Source organism: Theropithecus gelada, chromosome 10, assembly GCF_003255815.1.
Source record: "Theropithecus gelada isolate Dixy chromosome 10, Tgel_1.0, whole genome shotgun sequence".
NCBI lineage: Eukaryota > Metazoa > Chordata > Mammalia > Primates > Cercopithecidae > Theropithecus > Theropithecus gelada.
The window spans coordinates 15,220,695-15,247,669 of record NC_037678.1 but is presented as its reverse complement, the minus strand read 5'-3'; the positions used below and the strand labels follow the sequence as shown (position 1 = coordinate 15,247,669).

The following is a 26,975-nucleotide window of genomic DNA, read 5'->3' as shown; positions in this document are numbered from 1 at the left end:
CAGCAGACACACCACACACAGCCAGGAAGGCTGAAGAGGTTAAAGTCTCAACGCTGGAAAAGGCCTTTGAGATTCTTAGCTTGGGGTCCACGGTTGTACTTCAGGGACCCCAGAAACTCCCTGAGGTTATAAGCAAAATTCTATCGCTGCCTTTTTTCTTCAGAAAGCCTCATGGCTTTTGTCAAATTCTCCAAGGAGACTGTGACCTAAATAAAATATTTTTTTTAAATGCTTACGAGTCCTTGATCTAATTCCAGTATCTAGAGAAAATGGGAGCTGTGTTTGGCTCACACAGTAAATTTATGGCAGAGACGGGTATCAAAGCCCCACTCGTGACTACATCTGTGCTTTCTGCCATCCTGGGCGCTAGAGGGAATTGCGCTGCAATTCATTCAATTATTTCTCAGTCTCAATAGATGACAAACCCCTTGCCCTTACCTCTGATTTAAGGTAAGATAATTTGGGCTGCAAGCAGGGTGCATCTTGGAGCGGGGAGACCTTGACATCAAACAGGAAGAGTCCTATCGGGGCAAGGAGACAGCCCAGAAAGGCTGTCACCCAGGGTAGGTGTGCAGTCACAGTGAGGTCCCAAGGACTAAGGGCTGTGACACTAAGAGTCTCGGCTTCTGTGTAATCTCACCCAAGTCACTTCCCTGGTCTACGACCCAGTTTCCCAAATGTGTAAAGGGTCCTTTAGACCTCGCCCTAAAAGGTCAGGGGCGTGGCTTAAAGAGGACCGCGCTTCCCGGGCCCCGCCCCCAGGCTCTACGTCGTGCGTGACGCCCGCCGCCGCCTAGGAAGCGACGATGAGGTCATCGCCCTCCGCCTCGGGGGCGGGACCCTTGCGCGTCAGGGCGGGGCCTGTGGTCCAGCTCCGCTCTGCCACCGCTCCGCCCACGCCTCCTCGCCGGCCTTCGGGTGCGTCACGTGACGGGTTGGCGGCGCTGGCGGTTGCTGTCAGCTGATTCCCGGGGTTGGTGGCAGCGGCGGTAGCAGCGATGGACTTTCTCCTGGGGAACCCGTTCAGCTCTCCAGTGGGACAGCGCATCGGTGAGTCCCTGGAGCCCCCCACAGCTCCGCCCCGGTGCTCCGCACCCAGCTTCGGTCCCCTGGGAAGCCTCCGGGTGCCTAGTCACTGAGGCAGGGAGGGCAATGAGGCTGGCGTGTAGCTCTCCGACTTGGCCCCGCCCAGCTTTCCTCCCACTCTTGATTGACAAGAACTTGGGCCATTAGGAAGCCTTGGCTTGTGATAGATGTATACGACAGCCAGTAGATAAGGAGAGAGAGCGGGTCCGGATTCCCACCGCGCAGCCAATGTGTGTCTGCTGGGGTCCCGAATCGAGGGAGAAAGTTTTCGGGGTTAAAGGGACTGCGTGGTTGGCAGTGGCTGGGCCGCTGTGCTGGGTCCCGCCGCCTGGGCTTTGGCCAGCTCCTTTCTGGCTCACCGGGCTCTCCGGACATGGACACCTGAGAAGGGCTAGAAGTCCCTTCTCCCAGGACCGCGAAGCCCGGGGCTTGGCGTCTTGGGGGCGAGTGGCCAGAGGGGACCCAGCGCCAGACAGCCCGCGGCCAGGCCTCACAGACCCGGATCTCAGGACGTGTCCGCCTGGGCTCTTATCTCGACCCAACCTCAAATGGACCCGCACAGACTCTGAGAACCTGAGCAGAAAGTGGTCGGAGAAACCCTCCGGGTCAGCCCACCGCGGTGCTCCGTAGGTGGGGCAGCCTGGCGCTCGAGCCAAGCCGAGCCCAGGGCACCTGGCGCCTGAGTGCTGGTCCGTGGTTCTTTGCACCCTGGTGACAGGATACTTACAGTTCTACGACGCAGCCTCCCTGGGCGGAGGTTTCCTCACCTGTAATTGGCGGGTAATAATGGTCCTTACCTCCGTGGGCTTGTTGTGAAGATTAAATTCCTTAATAAATGTGAAATACTTAGAACAATGCCTGGTACGTGGCCAGCGCCATATAAAAAAACAGTTGTAATATTTATTAGCATTGGGCTGGGCGCAATGGCTCCCGACTGTAATCCCAGCACTTTGGGAAGCCAAGGCGGGCAGATCGCTTGAGCCCAGGAGTTCGAGACCAGCCTGGGCAACATGGCGAGACCCCCGTCTCTACAAAAAAAAAAATACAGAAATTAGCCGGGCGTGGTGGTGCCTGTGCTCCCAGCCACTCGGTAGGCAGAGCTGGGAGGATTGGTTGCATCTGGGAGGTCAGGGCTGTGTGAGCACTGATGGCGCCACTGTACTCCATCCTGGACGACGCAGGGAGATCCCATCTCTTGAAATACATACGTACACACACCCACATACATATATAAATATACACATACATACATGTATATATTTACACACCCACATTGTTCCTGAGATACCACCAAGCGAAGGTTAGGAATCCCTGGAAATCGCTGGGCAGTAGGTCTCATAAGCGCTCGTTCTTGGACACCAACACCGTGAGAACCGACATGCCTTGACCCAACAGCCACACTGCTCCAGAGGGTGGTCTGGGTGTTCCCCATTCTTGCATGAAGAAACCATCGCATTTCCGTGAAATCACTCTTTATCTTTTTTGATGATGACTTTTGGTCTTAAGTCCATACTGGGAAAACTTTAAGACGAGACATTCTTTCCATTCTTACTGTCTTGCCAAACCTCACGAAAGCTTGTCGACCCGGCTCTGTGTTGTAATCGCCACCGTGGCTGTTGGTGGCTCTTCCGAGGGTTTTGTAATCAGTGCTCTCCAAGGGGGAGGTGACAGTCCAGGATTTACACACCAGGAAGCTCCTGAACCAGGGAGAGGAACTGCCCTCTCAAAGGACCCCCGACCTCCCCTAGACACACCCACCCCACAGTGAGTCATGGTTTTTTGGAGCTGAGAAAAGAAAGCAGCTCTCCTCTCATCTTTATTTCTCTGACTACAGAAACCACTGCTTTTATCACATGCCAAGTTTAAGACTTACTACTTAAAAATAAACAAGTAAATAAAAGACCCGGCTTGAAAGTCAGCCGCATAGTCTTAAGGCTTTCTGGAAAGCTCACCTGGGTTCTGGATTTCAGCTAGTCAAAGCGAGCTTCTCTTCTTACCCTGAAGGGTTGCCTTTCTTGGGCAAGAAATACTTCCGTGCAAAGAGAATGCTACTAAATCATCATACCTTAGAGCACAAATAGAATTTTACAGCTAAAAGAGCTTTACCTTTGGAATTTTCTAACCCAGTGGTTCTCAGCAGCATTCCTAGGAAGGCGTGTTAAAGCAAATGATATCTGGGCCCCAACTCCGGAGTTTCTGACCCTCTAGGTCTGCAGTGGGACTCTAGCATGTGAAAATCTTTTTTTTTTTTTTTTTTTTTTGAGACGGAGTTTCGCTCTCGTTGCCCAGGCTGGAGTGCAATGGTACAGTCTTGGTTCACTGCAACCTCCGCCTCCCGGGTTCAAGCGATTCTCCTGCCTCAGCTTCCCAAGTAGCTGGGATTACAGGCACGCACCACCACACCCAGCTAATTTTGTATTTTTAATAGAGATGGGGTTTCTCCATGTTGGCCAGGCTGGTCTGAAACTCCTGACCTCAGGTGATCCACCCACCTTAGCCTCCCAAAGTGCTGGAATTACAGGCATGAGCCACCGCGTCCAGCCTAGAATGTGAATTTCTGGCGAGTTCCCAGGTAATGCTAATGCTGTTCCAGCCCATCGCCTTCATTTCACACTGGCAGAGACTGAGATCCAGAGAGGGGAAAGTGGAGACTGTGACTCACCCAAGACCCCCGTGAACTGACAGCGAAACTGAGCCATTGAAATTTAAACCAAAGCTGAAGAGGCTCCAAAAGTAGAATTAAGAGTTTGAGTTAATCCCCTCAGTATCCCATGTTCTTTTAGATAAAGAGGCGGAGGAAGTACTGCTCACTGGCTGTGATTACTGATGACATAGTATAGCTGCTTATACTTCTGTAAACCAGGCCCCTCCTTGCTGCAGGAGTACCGTCTCTTCTCAAGCCTGCCGACTCCCATGCCCTTGTTGAAAGGAGATCTGTAGAGCCATATGGAATTGACATCCCTCAGCTGGCCGGTTCTAATGCTGCCAATCAGGAATGAGTATCAGGCACTTAAATCACAAAGTTCTTATTCACCTCCCCTCCCAACACACACACACACCCCTTTGTGCTTGCTGGTCCCTCTGCCTGGGTTGCTTCCTCCTGTGCCCCCACTGAGGAGCTCCAGATCACCTTTCAAAGTACAGGATATCATCACCTCCTCCCTGAGGCCTGCCCCAAGCCCAACATTGCTCTTTTACTCTCCCATTATCCCAGGTCCTCGGACCCCCTTACCGTATGACTTTGGGCTCTGACTCTCAGCTTCCTCCTTGGTAAAGTGTTGTAAACAGCATCTGCCTCACAGGGTAGTTGCTAGAATGAAACAAGATAGTCCTCTGAGAGTGCCTGGCACAATGTGAGTGTATGGAAACGTTAGCTCTTCCTGTCATCATCACCACCATCATCATTTTTATTATTTCTTTTTTTTTTTTTTTTTGAGACAGAGTCTTAAAAAAGGCTGGAGTGCAGTGGCACAGCTTCAGCTCACTGCAACCCCTGCGCCCCGGGATCAAGCAATTCTCCTGCCTCAGCCTCCCAAGTAGCTGGGATTAGAGGTGCGTGCCACCACGCCCAGCTAATTTTTGTATTTTTAGTAGAGACGGGGTTTCACCATGTTAGCCAAGCTGGTCTTGAACTCCTGACCTCAAGTGATCCGCCCGCCTCAGCCTTCCAAAGTGCTGGGATTACAGGTGTGAGCCACCGCGCCCGGCCTGTTTTTATTATCTCTACCCTCATCATACTAATATGCCACCATCCCACTCTCTTAGTAGTTGTGCATGTGTGTCTCCACAGCTAGGCTGAACTTCTTGAGAGCAGGAGCTGTGCCTTATTTCTCCAGACCCTCAGCACCTAGCACGGTGCCTGGCACATAGCAGGAAGGAAGAAGGGAGAAAAGGAAAGTAACATTTTGTGAGCAAACACCGTAATAACTCTGCCAGGTATTCTGCTAGCGTCCTGGGTATTAATCTCATGGTGACCCTGTGCAGTTTTGCTATTTTTTTCCCATTTCACCAAAAGTCAGTGTAAGGGAAAGCATCGCTTTCCAGGGTTCCACAGCTACTAAAGGTCAGAATCCAGACCCAGGCCTTCTTTTGTATTTTTAATAGAGACGGGGTTTCTCCATGTTGGCCAGGCTGGTCTCAAACTCCTGACCTCAGGTGATCCACCTACCTCGGCCTCCCAAAGTGCTGGAATTACAGGCATGAGCCACCGCGTCTGGCCTAGAATGTGAATTTCTGGCGAGTTCCCAGGTAATGCTAATGCTGTTCCAGCCCATCCCCTTCATTTCACACTGGCAGAGACTGAGGTCCAGAGAGGACCTTACCACACTGCCTCGAGCTGCCCAGTGCCTCTTTTGAATTGATGTCCATCCAGCCTTCCAGGATCCACAACTCTTGTTCTACCCCTTGTCCCAGATAAGGACATGCACGTGGGTCCCACACTTGCAGGTCCCTCTCCCTTACCGATGAGTAGGGGAGCTTCCCAAGGGCAGCACCCGTAGCTGAGAGGATTCCAGATCCTTTGTACCAGCTGGTGTTGTCGCAGCCCTCTTCTTTCAAGGATTTCAAACCCTTTCCAGGTATTCTCTGCAGACAGATCTTACTGGCTCTGTTTTATAGACAGATGTCAAGAATCCCAGTTTCCATTTCTGGCTATCAGCTCACCCCCTAAGCACTTGGAGTCCAAATCCTAGCTGATTGCCGAGAGCAAGTTGCAAACAACAGAGATGGTAAATGTGAGCAGTCCCTGGGGATGAGCCTCAGTGGTTGGGGTGGTGGGAGCTGGGTGTGAGGGGAGAAGAGCCCAGAGCCTGAAGACTGAGCCCTGGAGGGGAAAAGTGAAAAAGTCAAAGAGAGCTGTCTTTGATTCCACAAAAGCCAAGCCAGGGGAGCCACAGGAAGGAATCACAGAAGCAAGAGACCAGTTCAGGCCCTTGGGGGACCAGTTGGGGAATGATGGGCTGGAAAGTGGACACTTAAGCGATGTCAAGGAGACACCAGGCTGGGAGGTGGGACACCTGGTTCCAGCTCTGGTTCTGCTCCTCACTATGTCACGGTCCCTCTCCATTGCCCATCTCCCCTATTGGCAACGCAGAGGTGCTGTCATTCTCCCTCTGCTTTCCAGAGGATTGGTAATGAACAACAGAGGGCATATATAGGGACAGGGAAGGGTTGATGCCAGAGGGAAGAAAGAAACGGATGGCCGGATGGCGGGCCGGGTGCGGTGGCTCACGCCTGTAATCCCAGCACTTTAGGAGGCTGAGGCGGGTGGATCACGAGGTCAAGAGATCGAGACCATCCTGACCAACATGGTGAAACCCCGTCTCTACTAAAAATACAAAAGTTAGCTGGATGTGGTGGCATGCGCCTGTAGTCCCAGCAACTTGGGAGGCTGAGGCAGGAAAATTGCTGGAACCCAGGAGGCAAAGGTTGCAGTGAGCCAAGATCATGCCAGTGCATGCTAGCCTGGTGACACAATCTCAAAAACTCAATCTCAAAAACAAAACAAAACAAAACTGATGGCTGCTGGGGAGGACTGGTAGAACTGATTGTGCAAGGCCCCAAGGGCAGAGTGTGTGGTTACAGGAATAAGCAATTCGGTTTCAGTATAAATAGCTATCCCTAGAGCCTTGCAAAGATGGAACTGGCTGCCTTGCTCAGTAGTGAGCTCCCCACCACTGGAGCTGTGAAGGCAGAAGCTGGGGTGGGGAGGGCGAACTAGAAAGAGGATTCCTGCGTCAGTTAGCAGAGTGGACTAGACCAGGGTCAGTGAGCTTTTTCTATAAAGGGCCATTAAGTAAATACTTGTGGCTTCGTGAACCAGATGGTCTCTGCTGCAACTACCCAGCTCTGCCATTATAGCACAAAAGCAGCCATAGGCCATAGGTAAATGAATGAGAGTGACTGTGCTCCAATACAACTATTTATGGGCAATGGAATTTGAATTTCACGTAATTTTCACATATCATGAAATAGTATTATTATTTAGCTTTTTTTTTTTCCAACTATATAGAAATATAAAGACCACCTGTAGCTCAAGGACCATACAGGTGGGTCTGAACTTGGCATGTGAGTTCATAGTTTGCTGACTTCTGAATCAGAGCAGCTGGCCAGAGGCAGAATGATGAAGCACACTGTTCCTCAAAGTGGGGTACCAGAGCACCCACACTGGGGATGCTTGAGGGTGCTTATCCCCACAGTGTGCCTGCGGGAGCCCTAATACCTTGAAGTTTCTGGTTGCTGATCCGTAAGTACAGGACCCACATTAGAGCCCGAAGTTTCTGTCTTGAGGATGACAGAGCTTTGTCTAGAAAAGGCTTTGTATCAGGTGTACACGTATTAGTAGAGCCCAGGGTGAGCTTGAGTCAGACTGAATGATCTGAGTCCTGGTTCAGTCCTCACCAGCTTTGTTACCTGGAGCAAGTTACTTAACCTCTCTGTTCTTCAATTTCCTCATCTGTGCAATGAGACTAATAAGAGCACCTATCAAATAGGGCTGTTGTGTTGTGTTGTAAAGCACTTCCTGCCAGACAGGAAATGTCTGTAATTATTAGCTGATGTGATTTTTCACTGATGTTATCATTCCTGGGACACAGTCTAAGTTAGTAGCCAAGCTAAGTGCCAGCCCAGGATTCTGGCTCCAGTGCAGCCTTTGTGATGGTCTTTGTGTCCCTGGCAAATGAGCAGTCACTGGCTGGGTGGCCGCCACATTCACAGACAGGTCAGGTTTCAGGCTGTGGGGAGGAGCGGATTCTTACTTGGAAATTAAGGCCTTTGCCTGCCCCTGTGGATAGAACTGGCGAATAGGTTTTATTCTTAACCTTAGTGAGCTCAAAGAAATAAGAGTAAAGTCCCAGACTTCCTCTCTTCTGGTTTTAGAAAAAAAAAACCCAAACCCTCAGTGTCTCCTAATTAGCTTGAGGCCATTACCCTGCGAGAAGCAGGGGGATTCAGGACAGGTTAACTCTTTACTCCCTTACTAAGGAGATCTTGATCTAGGCCGGTGCCCTCCAAACTTCTGTCTTTCATGTAGCTCCTTTATGATTTGTGTCTACCCCCACGCCATCTTCGTTATTATTTTCATAGGGTTTTCTTTTCATTAGCTTATCTGTTAAAATTTGACCTCATCCTATGTAATTATATCCGTGAAATCATGGCTTTGATGTTCGTGTTTTTTTCCTATCCTGCATTAAAGTAAATATGTCCCTCTAAAAATGTCTTTAAGTTTACCCATGAGCCCACCTGGCGTGATCCCAGGTAGCTCATTTTGATCGCTGGGACATAAGCAGCCTGAAATGGGGTCACAGCTTAGTCTCCGCATCAGAAGAGCTGGTTCAGGTGCCAGCTCCACCCCTTCCTGGCTGTGTCCCCCAGGTCTCCACCTCAAGGGACATGGGCAACTTAGAAGCTGATCAAGCACTGCAAAGTGCAGTGGGGAAGCACAGTGCAAGACCTGAGGAGGGGAACTAGGCCTCGCTCCTGCTGGGGAAGGTAGAGAAGGGAAGGACGGAGCCAGGGGAGGAGGGAGCAGGAGAGAAGAGCCAGCCAGACCGCAGGGGCTGAAACAGACAGAGAATTTAGGGACAGACAGAGGGGTCTACTGTTTGAACTTGTTTGTGTTGGTGCAGTATAAACCCTGTAGTGGTTAACTTTATGTGTCAACTTGGCTAGGCCAGGGGAGACAGATATTTGGTCAAACATTATTTTAGATGTTTCTGTGAACGTATGTCTTAGATGAGATTAACACTGAAATCGCTAGACTCACGTAAAGCGTATTGCCCTCCATAATGTGGGTGGGCTTCATCCAATCAGTTGAAGGCCTGAATAGAAAAAGATGGACCTCCCCAGAACAAGAGGAAATTTGGCCAGCAGGCTCCCCTTGCCCTTGCACTCGGACAGCGTCTGTTCCCTGGATCTCCAGCCTGTCAGCTCACCCTACAGATTTTCAACTTGTTAAGCCTTCACAACTGCATAAGCCAATTCCTTAAGTGCTCGCTTGCTCTCTCTTTCTCGTGTGTGTGTGAGTGTGTATATGTGTGTGTGTCTGTCTCTCTCTTTTTCTTTCTGTTACTTCCTTTTCTGTTATTTATTTATTTGAGACGGAGTCTCACTCTATTCCCAGGCTAGAGTGCAATGGGGCAGTCTTGGCTCACTGCAACCTCCACCTCCCAGGTTCAAGCAATTCTCCTGCCTCAGCCTCCCGAGTAGCTGGAAGTACAGGCACATGCCACCACACCTGACTAATTGTTATATGTTTTGTAGAGACAGGGTTTCACCATGTTGGCCAGGCTGGTCTTGAACTCCTGACCTCGTGATCCGCCCGCTTTGGCCTCCCAAAGTGCTGGGATTACAGGCATGAGCCACCACGCCCAGCCTAGTTCCTTTTTCTGGAGAACCTTGACTAATACAAACCCCACTCCACCCCTAACCATCCAGATTGTCAGCAACACCTTTTACGCTCCCAAGTGGGGAGTGAAAACAGTTGCCGTCTATACCTCAGCCAGCCACTTCAAGCCTCTGCCTTCACAGCCTCTCTTCTTCTTACCTGGGGAGTTTTAGAAAACCTTTATCTCACTGACATTTCCTTTTGTTAGGTACTATAGTTAGTTACATCAACTTTAAGATTGTAGGCTGCCGAAGCAATACCCTCTGTGAGGTATTTTAGGGTTTCTCCTGTGGTTTGTGGTTAAAAAAAAATAACAGGGGAGAGGCAGCCAGGGTTTTGAGGAAGGGCGGCTCAGCAAATTAGGAGGTGGATGGAACTTTCCAGGCTGGGTCTGGAAAGAGTTACTCCTTTGGAAAATAGTTTTCAAGACAAGTTTCTGGCTGGAAAAAAAATGGCTTCTGCATATTTGTGATTTAAAAATCTCTTATGGGAGTGCTTGAAATTCTCAATCATGTTGTGGTTGATATGTTTGTAGAGGATAGCATTTATTTTGGTGCTTGAAATGTATACTCTCCTCCTCACACATCCCTGGAAGGTGAGTCCTTTGGTCATCTTTATTCTGTAGAGGAGGAACTGAGGCACAGAGAGGCCGAGGAGTCACCCAGGGTCACACAGCTCGTAGGTGCTTGAGTCTGGGCAGGATTTGTCTGTGTCTGCATCCCATCCTCCCAACTCTTCCATCTCACTGATTCTCCCTTGGAACTGAAAGAGGCCAGGCATGGTGGCTCACGCCTGTAATCCCAGCACTTTGGGAGGCCAAGGCAAATAGATCGCCTGAGGTCAGGAGTTCGAGACCAGCCTGGCCAACATGGTGAAACCCCATCTTTACTAAAAATATAAAAATTAGCTGGACATGATGGTGAGTGTCTGTAATCCCAGCTACTCTGGAGGCTGAGGCAGGAGAATCGCTTGAACTGGTGAGGCAGAGGTTGCAGTGAGCCGAGATCGCACCACAGCACTCCAGCCTGGGCAACAGAGACTGCGTCTCAAAAAAACAAACAAAAAAAAAGAACTAAAAGAGACGTGCTGGGTTTCCCTTTGAGTGAAAACATCTGTGTCCATCTAGAATGAATTCGTTCAGTAATGACTCCTTCTGTATTTTTGCCTAACCTTCTTGACCACATTGGTTTCATCCTCGTGCTTGCATTCTCATGGTAGGAAGCACAGGTGAAGGAACCAACTGTCTGTGTCTCTGTTACCAAGAAAGCAAAACTTTCCCCAGGTGCCACGCAAGAGACATCCGCTTCCATCTCAGTGGCCGTAAGTCCCACGGCCACTTCTGGCTGCAAGAGTGTCTAGAAGAGCTAAATGCTGCGGGTCCAGGGGGATCATCTTTCACAACTAGTGGAGTCAGCTCCATATGGTGGGGTTAATAAAAATTTCACATAGTCACTGGATGCAGTAATAGAAATACAGTATCTAACAAGGACAGATAAGTGTGGCGTGTGGGTTCCCACGCTGCATTTCCAGATGGACAGCACAGCTGGCCTATATCCAGAGGGGTCGGTCTGAATAGTGAAGGCTCTGGAGATCATTACCAGAGTAGAGTGGTCACAGGTCCTGAGGATGTTAGGTTGGAGGACAGATTAAGGAGGGACGCGGTACTTTTTAAAAGTATTCAAAGGGGCATGGTGGCTCATGCCTGTAATCCCAGCACTTTGGGAGGCTGAGGCAGGTGGATCACGAGGTCAGGAGATCGAGACCATCCTAGCCAACATGGTGAAACCCCGTCTCTACTAAAAAATACAAAAAAAAAAAAATTAGCCAGGTGTGGTAGCAGGTGCCTGTAGTCCCAGCTGCTCAGGAGGCTGAGCCAGGAGAATGGCGTGAACCCGGGAGGCAGAGCTTGCAGTGAGCCAAGATCGAGCCACTGCACTCCAGCCTGGGCGATAGAGCAAGACTCTGTCTCAAAAAAAAAAGTATTCAAAGGGGCACGGCGGCTCACGCCTGTAATCCCAGCACTTTGAGAGGACAAGGCGGGCGGATCAAGAGATCGAGACCATCCTGGCCAATGTGGTGAAACCCCGTCTCTACTAAAAATACAAAAATTAGCCGGGTGTGGTAGTGCATACCTGTAGTCCCAGCTACTTGGGAGGCTGAGGCAGGAGGATCACTTGAACCCAGGAGGCAGAGGTTGCAGTGAGCCAAGATGGCGCCACTGCACTCCAACCTGGGCAACAGAGTGAGACACCGTCAAAAAAAAAAAAAAAAAAAGGTATTCAAAGGACTGCAAGTTGGAAGAAAGATTAGGATTTCCACACAATAGTTTCTAAAGGATCAATGAGTGCCAAAGTGTGGAGGTATTTTATTTCATTTACATTGTTATAAAGGTTTATTGTGCTGGTGAATATGGCCTCATCCTTCATTCCATCATTCAGCAAACAGGTACTGCAGGTTTATCATGGGCCAGGTCCCTCTGGGGTAGACAGTTGGACCATTCGTGAGCTATAACCTCCACCCTTAAAGGGCTCACAGACTCCTGGGAAAGAGAGATGTAGAAACAAAGAAATCACCCAACAGAGTTACTATAATCACTCCACGAAGCAGTGCTTAGAGTTGTGGTCTGTGGAAAATGCTCTTGGCTGCTGGCTGGAAGGAATAGGCCCTGAGGGGTGTCAGGGCGGACTCCACCAGGAGACCTGACCTTTGGTCTGGGCTTAGGAGCGTGAGTTGAGGTGGTGAGGAGTACATTTCTTCCTGGAAGAAGGGCAGCATGTTCAGAAGCACAGAAGCCTGAGGAGGGTGATGGGGCGGGTGCAGGTGGTCAGCTGAGCTGGTGATGAGAAGGAATGGGAGGAAGGGCTGGGCCAGGTCTCAGCGCCGGCTCCCGAGGGCTTCCGTGGAGCCCAGTGCCTTCAGGTCTGTGCCGTGGTTGTCCACTGCGGAGCAGTCCCGTGGGAAGGCCAGGGCAGCTGGGCCTCACTCCTTAAAGAGGAAAATTAATCATGAATACTCTGAGCTGCAGGTAACAGGAAACCCACCCACCAGAGTCTGAAACCACCACCACAACGCACTTTGTTTACCTAGCGAGAAGCCTGAAGGTCTGCAGTTTCAGGGTGGGTTTGACAGCTCCACAATGTCTCAAAACACGCAGGCTCTTTCTTGTTCTGTCCTTAGCCTGGTGGCTCATCAGTGAAATACAGTGAATATTGTTCTGGGAAGGCGGGGTAGGCAGGGGCGGTCAGCTTCAAACTGAGCACCTGGGCAGTCTGGAGCCTCAGTCCGTCATTCCAGAGGTATGTAATGCCCCCCTCTGCTCTGTCCCACCAGAAGGTGGGCCCCCAAAGTGTCTGCCCCAGGCAGGCAGAGGCAGTCTTCACGGGGACAGAGCAGAGTGGAGAGCACACGAGTTTGGAGCACGCAGGCCTGGCTTTGCATCGAGCAAGTCACAAACCTCCGCACATTGGCTGCCCCCACGACAGTCGGGGATGTGGGGAGGTGACACAAAAGGTGGGCCCCCAAGCATCCCGCACAGGCTGACACTTGTTCACTGAATGATGCTGTTTGTCATTGTTCTCCATGATGATATTGTCATGGTGCAGGATGAGGAGTGACATGGTCTGCCCAGAAGGAGGCACCACTGAGGAGCCAGCCCTGGGTGGGGCTTAGAAGATGAGGGGCGTCAGCCAGGCGCGGTGGCTCACGCCTGTAATCCCAGCACTTTGGGAGGCCGAGGCAGGTGGATCACGAGGTCAGGAGATCAAGACCAGCCTGGCCAAGGTGGTGAAACCTCGTCTCTACTAAAAATACAAAAAACTTAGGCAGGCACTTGTAATCCCAGCCACTTGGGGGGCCGAGGCAGAGAATTGCTTGAACCCAGGAGGCAGAGGTTGCAGTGAGCCAAGATCATGCACTGCACTCCAGCCTGGGCGACAGAGTGAGACATAGTCTCAAAAAAAAAAAAAAGATGAGGAGAGTTCAGGAGTTCAGCTGACTCATGCCTCCTCTTCATCAGCACGCCTGGCACTGTCTCAGCACCTGGTCTTTCCTGCCATGGAACCTTGACCTTTTGGAATTGTCAGTTGTGGCCTCCCACTGGACTGTAAACCATCGCTGAGGCAGGACCTTGCTGGATTTGCTCACTGACATCTCCCTGTAGCCTGGAAGACAAGTGTGGAGAATGCCTGAGAAGCACATAGCGTAGTGGTTACGAATATGGACTTGAGAACCATACTTCTCTGGCTTTGAATCTGCTCTGCATCTCACAGACTGTGTGACTGCAGGCAAATTGCTGACTTCTCCATGCCCCTTAGTTCATCCTCTGTCTTAAAGGTTGTGGTGACGGGTACTGTGCTGAGGGTGTGACGTGCTTATTAAGTCCCATGCCTGGTGCGTGCTAAGTGCCAGATGAGCATGTGAATGGGATGAGCCTGACTGAATGAGGAGTGGCATTGCAGACAGGAGCTCAGAGGCGTGAGAAGACAAGCCACATAGAGGGAGGGGGTACAGCTGACTGTGGCTGACACCAGTCCCTGGAGAGTTCAGGCTTTCGATCTTCAGGCAGTGGGGGTGATGGACAATGTTTAAACAAAGGAAGTCGTGCTTGGAGTTATGTTTGAGTAAAGTGTGGAGGTGACAGTCCAGGCCTAGGGAGGTGGCAGCCTGAGCCAGAGCTGTCTCAGTGATCATGAGACTGTTGGAATGTGCAGGGTGGGAGCAAGAGGGCTCCAGGCTGCTTCCCAGAAGGCTGGCGTGGAAAGGGGTGATACTGGCCAGACACAGTGGGCGGTGGCTCACACCTGTAATCCCAGCACTTTGGGAGGCCGAGGCGGGCGGATCCCTTGAGGTCAGGAGTTCGAGACTAGCATGGCCAGCATGGTGAAACCCCATCTCTACAAAAAATACAAAACTTAGCCAGGTGTGTTGGCAGGTACCTGTAATCCAGCTACTCGGGAGGCTGAGGCAGGAGAATCGCTTAAACCCAGAAGGCAGAGGTTGCAGTGAGCCAAGATCGTGCCACTGTACTCCAACCTGGGTAACAGAACAAGACTATCTCCCAAAAAAAGAAAGAGCCGGGCGTGGTGGCTCATGCCTGTAATCCCAGCACTTTGGGAGGCCGAGGCGGGCGGATCCCTTGAGGTCAGGAGTTCGAGACCAGCATGGCCAGCATGGTGAAACCCCATCTCTACAAAAAATACAAAACTTAGCCAGGTGTGTTGGCAGGTACCTGTAATCCAGCTACTCGGGAGGCTGAGGCAGGAGAATCGCTTAAACCCGGGAGGCAGAGGTTGCACTGAGCCAAGATCATGCTGCTGTTCTCCAACCTGGGTGACAGAACACGACTGTCTCCCAAAAAGAAGAAAGAAAGAAAGGGGTGATACCATATCATGGCCCCCATCTCTGATGCTGCCCGTGGTGTGGCGTGTCTTTGGTCCGTTGGGCGATTTCTTTGTTTCCACATCTCTCTCTCTCCCCCAGGAGTCTGTGAGCTCATTCTTTCTCTTGGCCCAAATCATAGTCATTGTAGCTCGGTTACTCATTGCTAGCCTTTCCTGATGTCATACTGACATTGTCTGGCTGTAAGGTCACAACATCCTGTGAAGCAGGCAGTCTTACCCTGATTTTATGGGTGCAAAAACAGACTCAAGGGCTGGATCTTTGCCCATGGTCTCTGAGTTAGGTCAGGCCAGACTCATCCCACTCTATCCTCATCTCCATGAGGGACAAGTGGGTCTTGCCATCGTGCCAGGCAGGTTATCTGGAGCCCTCCAGGGAGGTGGTATCTGCACCAGGCCCAACAGGGAGAGGACAGACTGCCGTACAGATGCACAGGTGCCCAGTGATCCGAAGCCACAGACTTGCCAGCCATAGACAACCACAAAGCCGCCTGATGAAAGGTGGAGGATTGCAGGGCCCGGCTCTGACAGGAGCTGGAAGACAAGAGCACGGCTGCTACCCAGAGGCCCTTGAAGTTTATTGCCAACAGCTCCGAGGTCAGGGAATCAGTTGTCATTCTCTTGGTAACTGGTAACCACTGTCAGTATTTTTATTCCCCCTTCTTAAAATAGCAAGCTGAATTACTTCTGTGGTTAAGAACAAAAACAAAGCAAATATTGCCAGGTTCCTGTGGGTTTAAAATTCTGCCCTGATGGAATATGCCTACCCTTTGGGCATCTGAAGGAAATCCATGATTCTCCCCGGTTCTGTAGTCCATACCTGGACCTGGAGGAACCTGGAGGAATCTAGAAGGGGTTGGCAAGTGATGGTCTGGGCAGATGTGTCCCACAGCCTGCCAACAGCTGTCTTGTACTGCGCACAGATCGGCCTTGTCCCAATTTTGTCTCCTCCTCCTCTTTCTCTCCCCTTTCTCTTTTAGGCCACATGTCCCCTCCCACCCCGCAGAAAACCTCCATCTTCTGATTGGCTCTGCCCGCTGCTGCCTGCTACCACTCAGGGCTAAGGAGCTTGCCCGTGCTGCTTGGGTCACATCAGACTCACGCACCAGGGCAGGGCGGAGGGGAGGCGGTCTTTCTGCACCCACCTTATTCCCGGGTATGGGAGTTCTCTTATTTATCAATGTCCCCGCTTCCCTTTAAAAGCCACTTGCTTGCCTTTCCAAAACACCCACAGCCTCTCCTGAAACACCGATGTTCTCTCCTCCAGGAGATGAGAGGTGCCCATCGTTTTCAGGGGGTGCTAGGGACAGAAGGGGATCTGACGGAGGGGACCACTGAGAGGCCTGCCAGTGGAGCTCAGGGAGGAGAGCGCCGACTGCCTGCGTGGTCGGGAAGGACACTTCTGGGAAAGCAGAGCTCCCCGCCCCCGCCGAGAGATGCAGATGGCACAGACGCCTCAGGCACCTGCGCCACAGCCTCAGCGGCCGCCCCGCCCTTACCTCTGTGTACCCTTTGCAAGTTGGTGACCTCTCTGTGCTTCAGTTTCCTCATGAGATGAGGGCAATAATGCACACCTTACAGCGTGTGAAAATTGAATCTCATTCTTCATGTGAACAGCTAATGCTGCTTGATATTCTACGGCATGTAACTTGGAAAGTTAAAATATTATCGTGGAAGGGCATGCAGGCCAGGCCGAAGACTAGGGAGACGCGGAAGGATTTGGGCAGGAAGGACACTGTCATTTTCAGGTTTCAGAAAGTTCCCTCTGGGCAGCGTGGAGAATGGGTGGGAGGAGGGAGGCAGGAGGAAGGAAGAAGCTGAGGCGGTGGTCTAGCGGGCAGATGGTGGCCGGGCTGGGGCAGGGACCGTGGCAGAGGGGTGGTGAGAAGGGGATGGTGTGATGGACAGAGATTTGGGAGCTGACTTGGCAGGACTTCGTGGCCTTTAGATGTGGGCGGGGAGGGAGATGACACTAACCCTCTGGCCCGTGTGACTGGGGCTCAATGAGATGTGGCCTGTGGCAGGGGAGCAGGTTCTATAGGTTAACGCTGACATGACTAACCCCTGCCCCCAAACCCTCCAAAGCAGGACATGGCCCTCTGCTCAGAGGGACACTTGTTCAGCCCGCTCTGTTCTTCCCATGTGGCTCTTTAAGTGTGGAACCCCCAAGGGCAGGGGTGTGGTATAAAGAAGCCACACCCAGTAAACCTTCGCAGGATGGACGACTCTGTCTTTCAGCCCTGTCAGAGGAGCCTTCCTCATCCCCTCCTCCAGGCCTGGTCTGGGGGTAAAGCAACCGCCCTCTGCCTCAGCCGCCTGGCATGTGTCCTGGGCCACCCTGGCATCCTTCTGGCTCAGGACCTAAGGGTGGAACTGAAGTTGGGCCAGTTGCAAAACCAAGGTCTCAGAGCCACAGTTTTAGAGTTGGGTGAGCCAGCGTGGCTAGAAGAGGGCCCTGTCCAGTCCCGTGGAAACTGCCCTCCTCTGTCCTCTGGCAGACTGGGTTTGGCATGCCCTGTAGCTTTTTTTGGGCACCCTAAGGCAGGGACCATGCCCACCGTGTCCACCATGGTATCCCAGTGCCTGGAACCGGCCTGGCTTACAAATAGCTGTGTAGCAAGCAAGGAGTCACCCACCCTCTCCGAGCTGGGGCACAGCCGTGAGGGGAGAGCCTCCCTTGCAGGACAGCATGACATCACATCACGTGGAATAACAAGTTCTACATGCCTACCCAGGCGCACACTCCTGATAGATAATAGCCAGCACCACTGTGCCAGCAGGTGTGCCGAGGCCGGCAGGATGGCTGCAGAGGACAGCAGGCAGATGAGTACTCCGCATGTGACCCTTGCCGGGGAGAGAGCCTTGGGTAGTCCCTGCGTCAGAACAGGGTCTCACCCTTAAAATGCTGAGCAAGGCCTGTCTCATCACACAGTCCTCCATGTAGTCACAATACATACCAGCCAGAGTGATGTGCGTAATAGAACGTTACCTGCAAGAAACAGGGCACATTTCCTGTGTGCACGTGGTTGAACTGGTCTGCATGAAGATGGCATCTAGGAAGGCGCAGAGAACAAAAAAACAGGCCATGCAGCACCTCCCTTTCCTGAAGACCATTTACAAAGGTGCTGGCATTGCCAGTTCCCGCGTTCATCATTCATGTCATACCAATCGGTGTCTCCCACGCTACAGTTTACAAAAGGCTGCCAGCCTGATACTTGCCACCGTGCGGACCTGCAGCCAGTGGTCCAGGCTGTGGCCCTGACGGGCTTCCAGAACCCTGCAGCCGACTCCCGGCCTGGAAATCTTACCCTCAGAACTGCCACAAAGTGAAAATTTTCTGGAACTGAATAGAGGTGGTGGTGGTTGTATTTAGTATTACAAATGTACCAAATGCCACTGAATTATACACGGGAAAATGGTTAGTTTTATTTTATGTGACTTTCGCCTCAACTTTTTTAAAAAAGAACCACCGCCACTTGCTGAGTGTTTATTTTGGGCCCATACCGTGCTGATACCTTGCATGAATCATCGCCTCTCTTTGGGGCAGTTCTGCCGGGTGGCTTGGCATCGGTCCCTTCTGTGGGTGCCTCAGAAGGGTACTGGAGGGCAGGGTGACCTATTAGTAATGGAGCCTTTGCTTCCTAGGTAAAGAAGGTCTCTGTGAGATTCTAGAGGAAACTGGTTACAGGGGATGCCTCTAGGAAGAGGGCGCTGGGGCAGGGGCAGAGATAGATTTACGTAGCTGCATTGTATACCACTTGAGAACTTTTAGATTTTGTATCCTGTGAATGGTTACCAACTCAAAAGATAGGTACTCCTAGCCTCAGTGGCTACAAAAATCTAGTGAGGATGGGATGATGTGTGTAGAGCAGTCTCGCACAGCGCCAGGCCCTGTGCCCGAAGCGTCTGTCATCTTCCTCCTCCCCATCTCATCTGGCCCTGCACCCCACTCCCCTCCCACCCAGGGTTTGGGTTTACCCATTCAGGACCCCCACATGCCTTTATGACTCATGGTTTCTTCTCAGAGAAAGCTACAGATGGCTCCCTGCAGAGCGAGGACTGGGCTCTCAACATGGAGATCTGTGACATCATCAACGAGACGGAGGAAGGGTAAGGGCCCCCCAAGGAGAGGTTGCGGGGCACAGGCAGAGACGGCCATCCACCACGCAGCACACACCTGCACCCTGCCAGGGAGCCCCTGCCCCAGCCCCATTGCTGCCATAGCCAAGTCTGACCCACCCCGCTTGGCTGCAGAGGCCATCTGAGCCCCTAGTACCTGAGCGCCATCCAAGGTAGGCATTCACAGCAGGAGTACAGCTGGCCCCCGAGGGCTGCCTCCCCATCCCACCTCTCTTAGTGGCAGTACAGATTCCACACGGATCTGGAAGCCCAGCCTTGTGTGCAGCATCTCCCTAGGATGAGGCAAGCTGGAGACTCTTACAATCAGAGCTGACCCCAAGCGCCATCTGCATTCTGCAGGCGGGAGTATGCGCTAGAGAGACTCCGGCTTTTCTGTGAGCAAAAACAGACTTCCATTTCCTTAAGATTTGAAACCAGCCTTGGCCGGGCGCGGTGGCTCAAGCCTGTAATCCCAGCACTTTGGGAGGCCGAGACGGGCGGATCACGAGGTCAGGAGATCGAGACCATCCTGGCTAACACAGTGAAACCCCGTCTCTACTAAAAATACAAAAAAACTTAGCCGGGCGAGGTGGCGGGCGCCTGTAGTCCCAGCTACTCGGGAGGCTGAGGCAGGAGAATGGCGTAAACCCGGGAGGCGGAGCTTGCAGTGAGCTGAGATCCGGCCACTGCACTCCAGCCTGGGTGACAGAGCGAGACTCCGTCTCAAAAAAAAAAAAAAAAAAGAAACCAGCCTTGAGTGTAGGGGAGATCACAAGGATGGCAGGGAAAGTGAAGCTGAACCGTGAGCCTGAACAGCACTGGCATTTGCCAGGCATTTCTGGTGTTGGGGTCATGGTATCCTCTTGCTCAGTGCCAAGGAGCCCTGCCAAGGCACGTGGTGTGGGGGAGGGATTGGGGTCTTGGCCTCCGATGTCTGACTTGTTGTCACTGACCTGACATGTGACCTTCAGAAGTCACTTTACCTCTCTCTCTAGGTCTTTGTCCTCAAAGGTGCTCTGTTGGATCCTTCCAGCAATAAGCCCGAGTCCCTGGAGGGAACAGAAAGGGGATGTGAGGGTCCCTGTCCTCTCAGGAAAACCCAGTGAAGGATGGGGAGAGGTGTGGGGCCCATGGGCAGCAGGAAGTGCTGCCAGGCGAGGCCTCCATCCTGAGAAATCGGTGTGGACCCTCCTTTCCCTCTCCAGTTCTCACTGGGATCATCCAGCTGTCCTGTGGCCAGCGCAGGGTTCCTCAGCCCGGGAGGGCTTTGCATGGAGAGGGGCAGGCCGGACGCAGGTGGAGGGCAGGGAATGCTCAGCTCTGAGCAGGAGGGAGGCTGTGGGCATCTGAGTCACACAGTCAAGGCCCAGTTACGAGAGGGCATTGGCTGCCAGGAACTTGCCGGTGTCTTCCTCAGCCCTGCTCCCTGGTCTTGCCAAGGACTCATGAGAGTGAGCATGAGGGAAGGAGTGGTGGGCAGAGGTCAGGAGAAAGGAAGCAGGAGGCAGAAAACTTCACCAAGCTTCTAGACAGGCCTGGGAGCTTCATGGGCGTCACAGCTGCAAGTCACTGCAGTATCCTTGGGGACAGCAAGCCCCCATGTCCCTTGTAAACATGGGGGGATGGGCTCAGCGTCGTTCAGGTGCATTGCTGTTTATTTGAGCACCTTGTGTGTTCCAGGCACCACAGGAGGTCCAGCCTCTGACCTTGACCCAAACTGCTCTGCCCCCACTCCCCACAGCTGGTCCTTCCCATCTTTCAAGGCCCAACTCGGAGGTCTTTTCTGACCACCCCCATCCTCACCTCTGCTCTTTTTCCAGGACCTGCTCATTCCCTGCTCTTCTTTGGGTCTCCCCGCAAGGTGGGGAGGAGGCAGGGCCATATGGTCTCGTTTGCCACTGTCTCCCCAGCACCTAGCATGGTGCCACACACACATTGGTGCTTAATAAGACTTGAATGGGCCAGACATGGTGGCTCACACTGGTAGTCTCAGCATTTTAGGAGGCTGAGGCAAGAGGATCACTTGAGCCCAGGAGTTCCGGGCTGCAGTGAGCTGTGATTGCACCACTGCACTCCAGCCTGGGCGACGGAGTGAGACTCTGTCTCAGAAGAAAAAAAAAAAAAAAAAAGACTTGAATGGAAGGATAAATGGGCAGATAGAGCAGCTGGCCAGGACAGGGCATCAGAACACTATGCTGGCTGGGCTCAGGGACTCATGCCTGTAATCCCAACACATTGGGAGGCCGAGATGGGTGGATCATTTGAGCCCAGGAGTTCGAGACCAGCCTGGGCAACATAGCAAGACCCCGTCTCTATTTTTGTGATGAAAACACTATGCCTCCAGGTTCTTTGTTCTTAAACTTGAGCATGCATAAGAAACCCCTGGGGAGCATGAGAGCATTCAGATTCAGAGGCCCCACTGCCTGAGAATTTGGTTCAGGTGGTATATAGTGTGGTGACCTGGGGTTCTGCTTTTTTTTTTTTTTTTTTTTTAATGTCTTTTGTTTTTTTGAGACAGCGTCTCACTCTGTCGCCCAGGCTGGAGTACAGTGGTGTAATCTCGGCTCTCACTCTGTCGCCCAGGCTAGAGTACAGTGGCGCAATCTCAGCTCACTGCAACCTCTGCCTCCTGGGTTCAAGCGATTCTCCCGCCTCAACCTCCCAAGTAGCTGGGATTACAGGCTCATACCACCACGCCCAGCTAATTTTTGTATTTTTAGTAGGGACAGTGTTTCGCCATGTTGGCCAGGCTGGTCTTAAACTCCTGGCCTCAAGTGATCCACCTGCCTCAGCCTCCCAAAGTCCTGGGATTATAGGCGTGAGCCACTGCGCCCGGCCAGGTTCTGCACTTTTAACAAAACACTCTCACCTTTTCTCAAAGTGACTCTGCTGCAGGAGGTCCAGGGGCCACAGGTTGTGAGTCCCTGCTGAGCAATGGGCTAGGAAGATTCTGATGTGATCAGAACCTGACTGGATACACCAAACAGGTGGGGCACAGGGAGGATGGGCCAATAAGAGCTGTTCCAACTCTCCAGGGCCTCTGCTGTTGGGTAAGAGGGCTCTATTCCTAAGCCCACCCTTTTTCTTGTCCTTCTTCTTAGTCCCAAAGATGCCCTCCGAGCAGTAAAGAAGAGAATCGTGGGAAATAAGAACTTCCACGAGGTGATGCTGGCTCTCACAGTGAGTGCCCCATCTGTCCGTCCCGTGGCAGGACTGCAGTCCACTGAAAGTCACCTCCCCTGAGACCCAGCAGGACTCCCAGCCTCCCCTGAGCTCCTCATTTGAGTGCTGGAAAGGAAAGGTCTGTGGGCAACACACTGTCCTGTCTACACCGCAGGCGGATGCAGAATGGCAAGAAGCCATTTGGAAAGGTTCTCCCCGATCCCCCAGCATGGGAACAGATGCTTACATCACTCCAGAACCACTGGCAGGGAGAGCCTGGGCCAAAGGACCTGCGGGTGACATTGAAGCTCAGTAAACCCAGGCCTCCGTGGGGGCAGGGAGGCTGGCAGACTGAGTTGGGTGCTGCCCGGCACTTTGGTGCTCTGGAAAATGAATGTAAAATAAATACCAGTGGCTGAGAACAGTCTTGCCCCCACCACTGAACCAGCCCAGATCTCAGGACGGCCAGACACGCGTGGGCCTCCTAGCTGTCCGCATGGGTTTGGCTGGGGAAGCTATAAACGCTGTCCCACCCTCCTCCACAAGGAGCATTTATATCCAGGTGAATTGGCTTAAGCGAAAAGCAAAGGCAGTTCCTGCAGTGGGAAGTGGAGAGTGGGGAGGGAAGTTCAGTGTCTTTTCCCTGGGCCACAGGCTTACCGGTCAATTGACATCTCAGATTCTTGATTTCCTCTTGGAGAGCCCCTTCTGTCTAGACCATGCTCAGCTCAGAGCCAGCACTGGGATTCTGTGTGCACTGACACCAGTCAGGGAGGGAAGTCCAGCCCACACACCACACCGCTGCCCACCCTAGGCTGTGCCCTCCAGTAAACAAGGCCCCCAGTCCTGGCATTGTCCCAGCCCTCCACATTGAAGGGTCTCACTCCAGGAAGTCCCATCTCCTCTTCCGGACCTCCCCTCTGGGACACAGGAGGAGCCACAAGGGTGGGGGTCCTGGGCACCGCCTCTCCTCTGACCAAGGTGCTTGACGGCACCTCTCCGCCCTCCAGGTCTTAGAAACCTGTGTCAAGAACTGCGGGCACCGCTTCCACGTGCTGGTGGCCAGCCAGGACTTCGTGGAGAGTGTGCTGGTGAGGACCATCCTGCCCAAGAACAACCCACCCACCATCGTGCATGACAAGGTGCTCAACCTCATCCAGGTGAGTGCCAGGACCGGGCAGCGCCAGGAAAAGCTGTCAGCGCGGGAGCTTCCTGCCCAGTGGAGAGCTCGAGGCCATCGTGTTTGTCCCAGGCTCCACTTCTCATTTCGGGGTGTCTCGGTTGTCTGCTGGTGGGATGTTCTGTGGGGAGGGAGGCTTGCCAACTGTGTGCTTTGCTGTGGAGTGGGCAGGGCAGATGTAGTAAAGAAAAAAACAAGAAAGGAAAAAATCAGGGAAAGAATGTCTGTTCTCTGGGAGCCAGGTGGGAAGGCTCACAGGTGAGCTGTGGTTACCGGCTGTGTCCCCTTGTTCCCCCTCAGTCCTGGGCTGACGCGTTCCGCAGCTCGCCCGACCTGACAGGTGTGGTCACCATCTATGAGGACCTGCGGAGGAAAGGCCTGGAGTTCCCCATGACTGACCTGGACATGCTGTCGCCCATCCACACACCCCAGAGGGTGAGAGAATTGCCGCACCGGGAACCGAGGGAAGGCAGGCAGGACTCATCCCCAGAGACATCACCGGGCCGGCCCCTGACTTCCTGGGCTCTTAACGTTCCCAGGACCCCTCACTGATTCTGTTTTCCTCCCACTAGACCGTGTTCAACTCAGAGACACAATCAGGACAGGATTCTGTGGGCTCTGACGCCAGCCAGCAAGAGGACTCTGGCCAGCACACTGCCCCTCTGCCCACCCCGCCCATGCTCTCCGGCGACACACCCATAGCACCAACGCCGGAGCAGGTACGCAAGCCTGAGGTCAGAACCGTCAGGTCCAGGCAGGTGGGCCACACACGTCAGGGAGGGCCCCTGTCAGAATTTACCGTCCACAGAGCCTCCACTTCTTCCTCACAGCAGCCCACAGGGTATGTGTGATTCTTCCTGTTTGAGCGATGAGGCTCAGACAGGTCCATTCACTTGCCCGGAGCACACAGTCATCGGAGACAGTTGGGATTCAAGCTCACGCCTGTCTGACTCCTGGCAGGCACTGCCCTGTACCTTGGCCATTTTCCAACCTGTGTTTTCTGCGGGGCCCTCTGACAGCACCATGGAGAGGAGGTGTCCTGTAGGCGGCCCCTTCAAACAGGCCAGCTCCACCTGTGTGGTTTCTTACACACTCACAGCTTTCATTTGAGCTGAGCATAGTCACATGCGTCTGTGATCTCAGCTTCTCAAAGGTTCAGGCGGGAGGATGGCTTGAGCCCAGGAGTTCGGGACCAGGCTGGACAACATAGACCTGTTTAAAAAAAACAAAAAAAAGACTTCATTTGAACAGAGGTTCTGCCTGAAAAGTTTTAAAACATCTGTGCAAAAAATAAAAAACACATGAACATTGTACTGTGCTGCTTCCCATGAAGTCTCAAGAAGGTTTGAAACTTTCTTGTTTGTTTTGAGACAATCTTGTTCTGCCACCCAGGCTGGAGTGCAGTGGCACGATCTAGGCTCACTGCAATCTCTGCCTCCCAAGTTCAAGCAATTCTGCCTCAGCCTCCTGAGTAGGTGGGACTACAGGCATGAGCCATCATGCCTGGCTAATTTTTTTATTTTTAGTAGAGATGGAGTTTCACCATGTTGGCCAGGCTAGTCTCGAATTCCTGAGCTCAAGTGATCTACTCATCTCGGCCTCCTAAAGTCCTGGGATTACAGGCATGAGCCACCACGCCCAGCCAAGAAGGTTTGAGGCTTAGTATGAGATTCTAAGGGACAGATTCTCCCAGCCTTGTGACTAGCTTTGAAGGATTACCCACCTCAGAGCAGGTGGCATCCTGACTGAGGCAATCTGGGCATCTCCCTTCCTTCTGTGGCTGGAGGTGGGACGATTTGCCCACTGGGCCATGAGCTGCTTGTGGAGTGCCATGGCTGCTGTATCTGCTGAGTGACTTCTACAGCCATGACCAACTCGTAGAGCTGGGGGCTTGTCATTCTAGACTTTTGGCTGCTGGGGTGGGGACAGAGTCCTGCACACTGTGGGAGCACCCACATTAGAGGTGTTGTATACACATCAGACCCATCACATCAGTGCAGCTTAAAGGCGGAGCTGCTGAATGTGCTGGTGAGGAAGACACGGATGCATGATGGAGAAAAAAGTGAAGCTTAACTTTCCCAATAAGCGTCCTCAGGACCCGCTTTATGTATCATTTGAACTCATTCTAACCCTAGCCTATTTGAAGAGAAACTTCCGTGACTTGTTTTCTCTTAGCAAGTGGTGAAATCACCCCCCAGAGTTACAAATATTACTAGAAAATGTTGCTAACTGGACAAAATTATTAACACAGTGCCTGTTTACCCCAAGGATACTCTTGTCTCTAATCCTAATGTAACATCATATACATTTCTGTTACATTAGGATTGGAGACGAGTTCTGTTTAGAAATAACTCCAAGAACAGTTTTTATGTTTTATTTTCATGTTGAAAATAGTCAGGTTTACTTCAGCCTCAAAGAGCATGTTTATGTAAAATTAAATGAGTGCTGACAGTGAGCTGCACTTTTTTTTTTCTGCATGGGTTAAAAGTGTGTAAAAAATTGTAAAAGCACCTTGTGATCCAAAAAATTGTCTCATTCGGTTACGATTTTAACCAGTTGCCTGAAGTCTAGCATCTGTGTGGATTAAGACGCTAATTACTCCTAATGCAAGAAGGTGCTTGCTAAACGAAACTAATCTTTGTTTAATTCAAGAGTCCCCTTTTGTCTCTTGGGACATGTGAAGACATCAGGTGTGCAGTGATGTTACTCCCAGGCTCCTTTGTAATTAAGTCTGATTTGGATGCAGGAGGTTTGTGATCAGTAGTTTTTCCACTCACTCATACCAAGAGTATTCATTAAGTCAGCCAAATAGATCAAACATTTTGCAGGTTTTGGAAGGTGTCAGTGAACCATAGTGGATATACTACTTGTCTCTACATTCCATTTCTTCATCTGTAAAAGCAGGGATATTGATGTCTACCTATGGCAAAAAATTAAGTTAGCAATATATGTTCAATGCTTGGCACTTATTAGGTAGTCTATAAATGGTAGCTGCTGTCACAATCATGAATGTATATAGTGACACTCTGAAATCAACTATAACTCAGCCACATGATTTACAATATACCAGCATTTCTCAAAACGTAAAAAGGTTCTTCAGTCAAATAAATCTTGGAAGTTTTCATATCGATCTTTTCCGGGGCATCCCCAGTATGCATGAGGGTATTAAACACCCTACAAGGTCCCACAGCATAAGATCCTTATCCAATGGCCTTCCCCAACCTAACCTCTTTGAGGAGACTACAGCTTTGTTGAAAATGTTTCCCCAAGCCCAACTCCTTGGAACCCTTTGACCATTGAAAACCTGCCCACATCCCTTGGAACAAGTGCTGAATCTGAGTTTCATATTCAAGGTGAGGGACACGGCAAGGACTATCCTTAGAAGAGCCTGAGACACCAAAACAGACAGAAACAAGGCAAAATCCCAATCCTTTAGGAGGAGAAAGAGGGCAGAAGCCCAGTCCTCCTAAGAGATAGAGAGAGGGCGGAATCCCAGTCCTCCGAGGAGGAGAGAGGGCAGAAGCCCAGTCCTCTAGGGGGAGAGAGTGAGAGGGCCTGCAGCCTCCCTCCTCCTCCTGTGGGGAGCCACCCTCCAGGGCCTTGTTAGCTCCCGTGTTAGACCCAGGAGATGCTGGAATCTTCCAGCCAC

The 26,975-nt window shown here is 51.9% G+C and overlaps 1 protein-coding gene across 4 annotated transcripts in view; it reads left to right on the top strand.

Moving 5' to 3' along the window:
* Positions 1 to 346: 346 nt before the first annotated feature.
* Positions 347 to 26,975, top strand: part of TOM1 (target of myb1 membrane trafficking protein) — a 47,273-nt gene continuing 20,644 nt past the window's right edge. For 2 of the 4 annotated variants that reach the window (XM_025398644.1, XM_025398643.1), the window contains exons 1-6: positions 876 to 1,050; positions 18,891 to 18,975; positions 22,086 to 22,164; positions 23,157 to 23,306; positions 23,627 to 23,761; positions 23,899 to 24,045. In XM_025398644.1, the coding sequence (XP_025254429.1) occupies positions 999 to 1,050; positions 18,891 to 18,975; positions 22,086 to 22,164; positions 23,157 to 23,306; positions 23,627 to 23,761; positions 23,899 to 24,045 (648 nt within the window). In that variant the 5' untranslated portion in view covers positions 876 to 998. Of the gene's footprint in view, positions 451 to 875; positions 1,051 to 18,890; positions 18,976 to 22,085; positions 22,165 to 23,156; positions 23,307 to 23,626; positions 23,762 to 23,898; positions 24,046 to 26,975 lie in introns of those variants that run through there. The other 2 variants (XM_025398645.1, XM_025398646.1) reach the window with 2 other exon arrangements.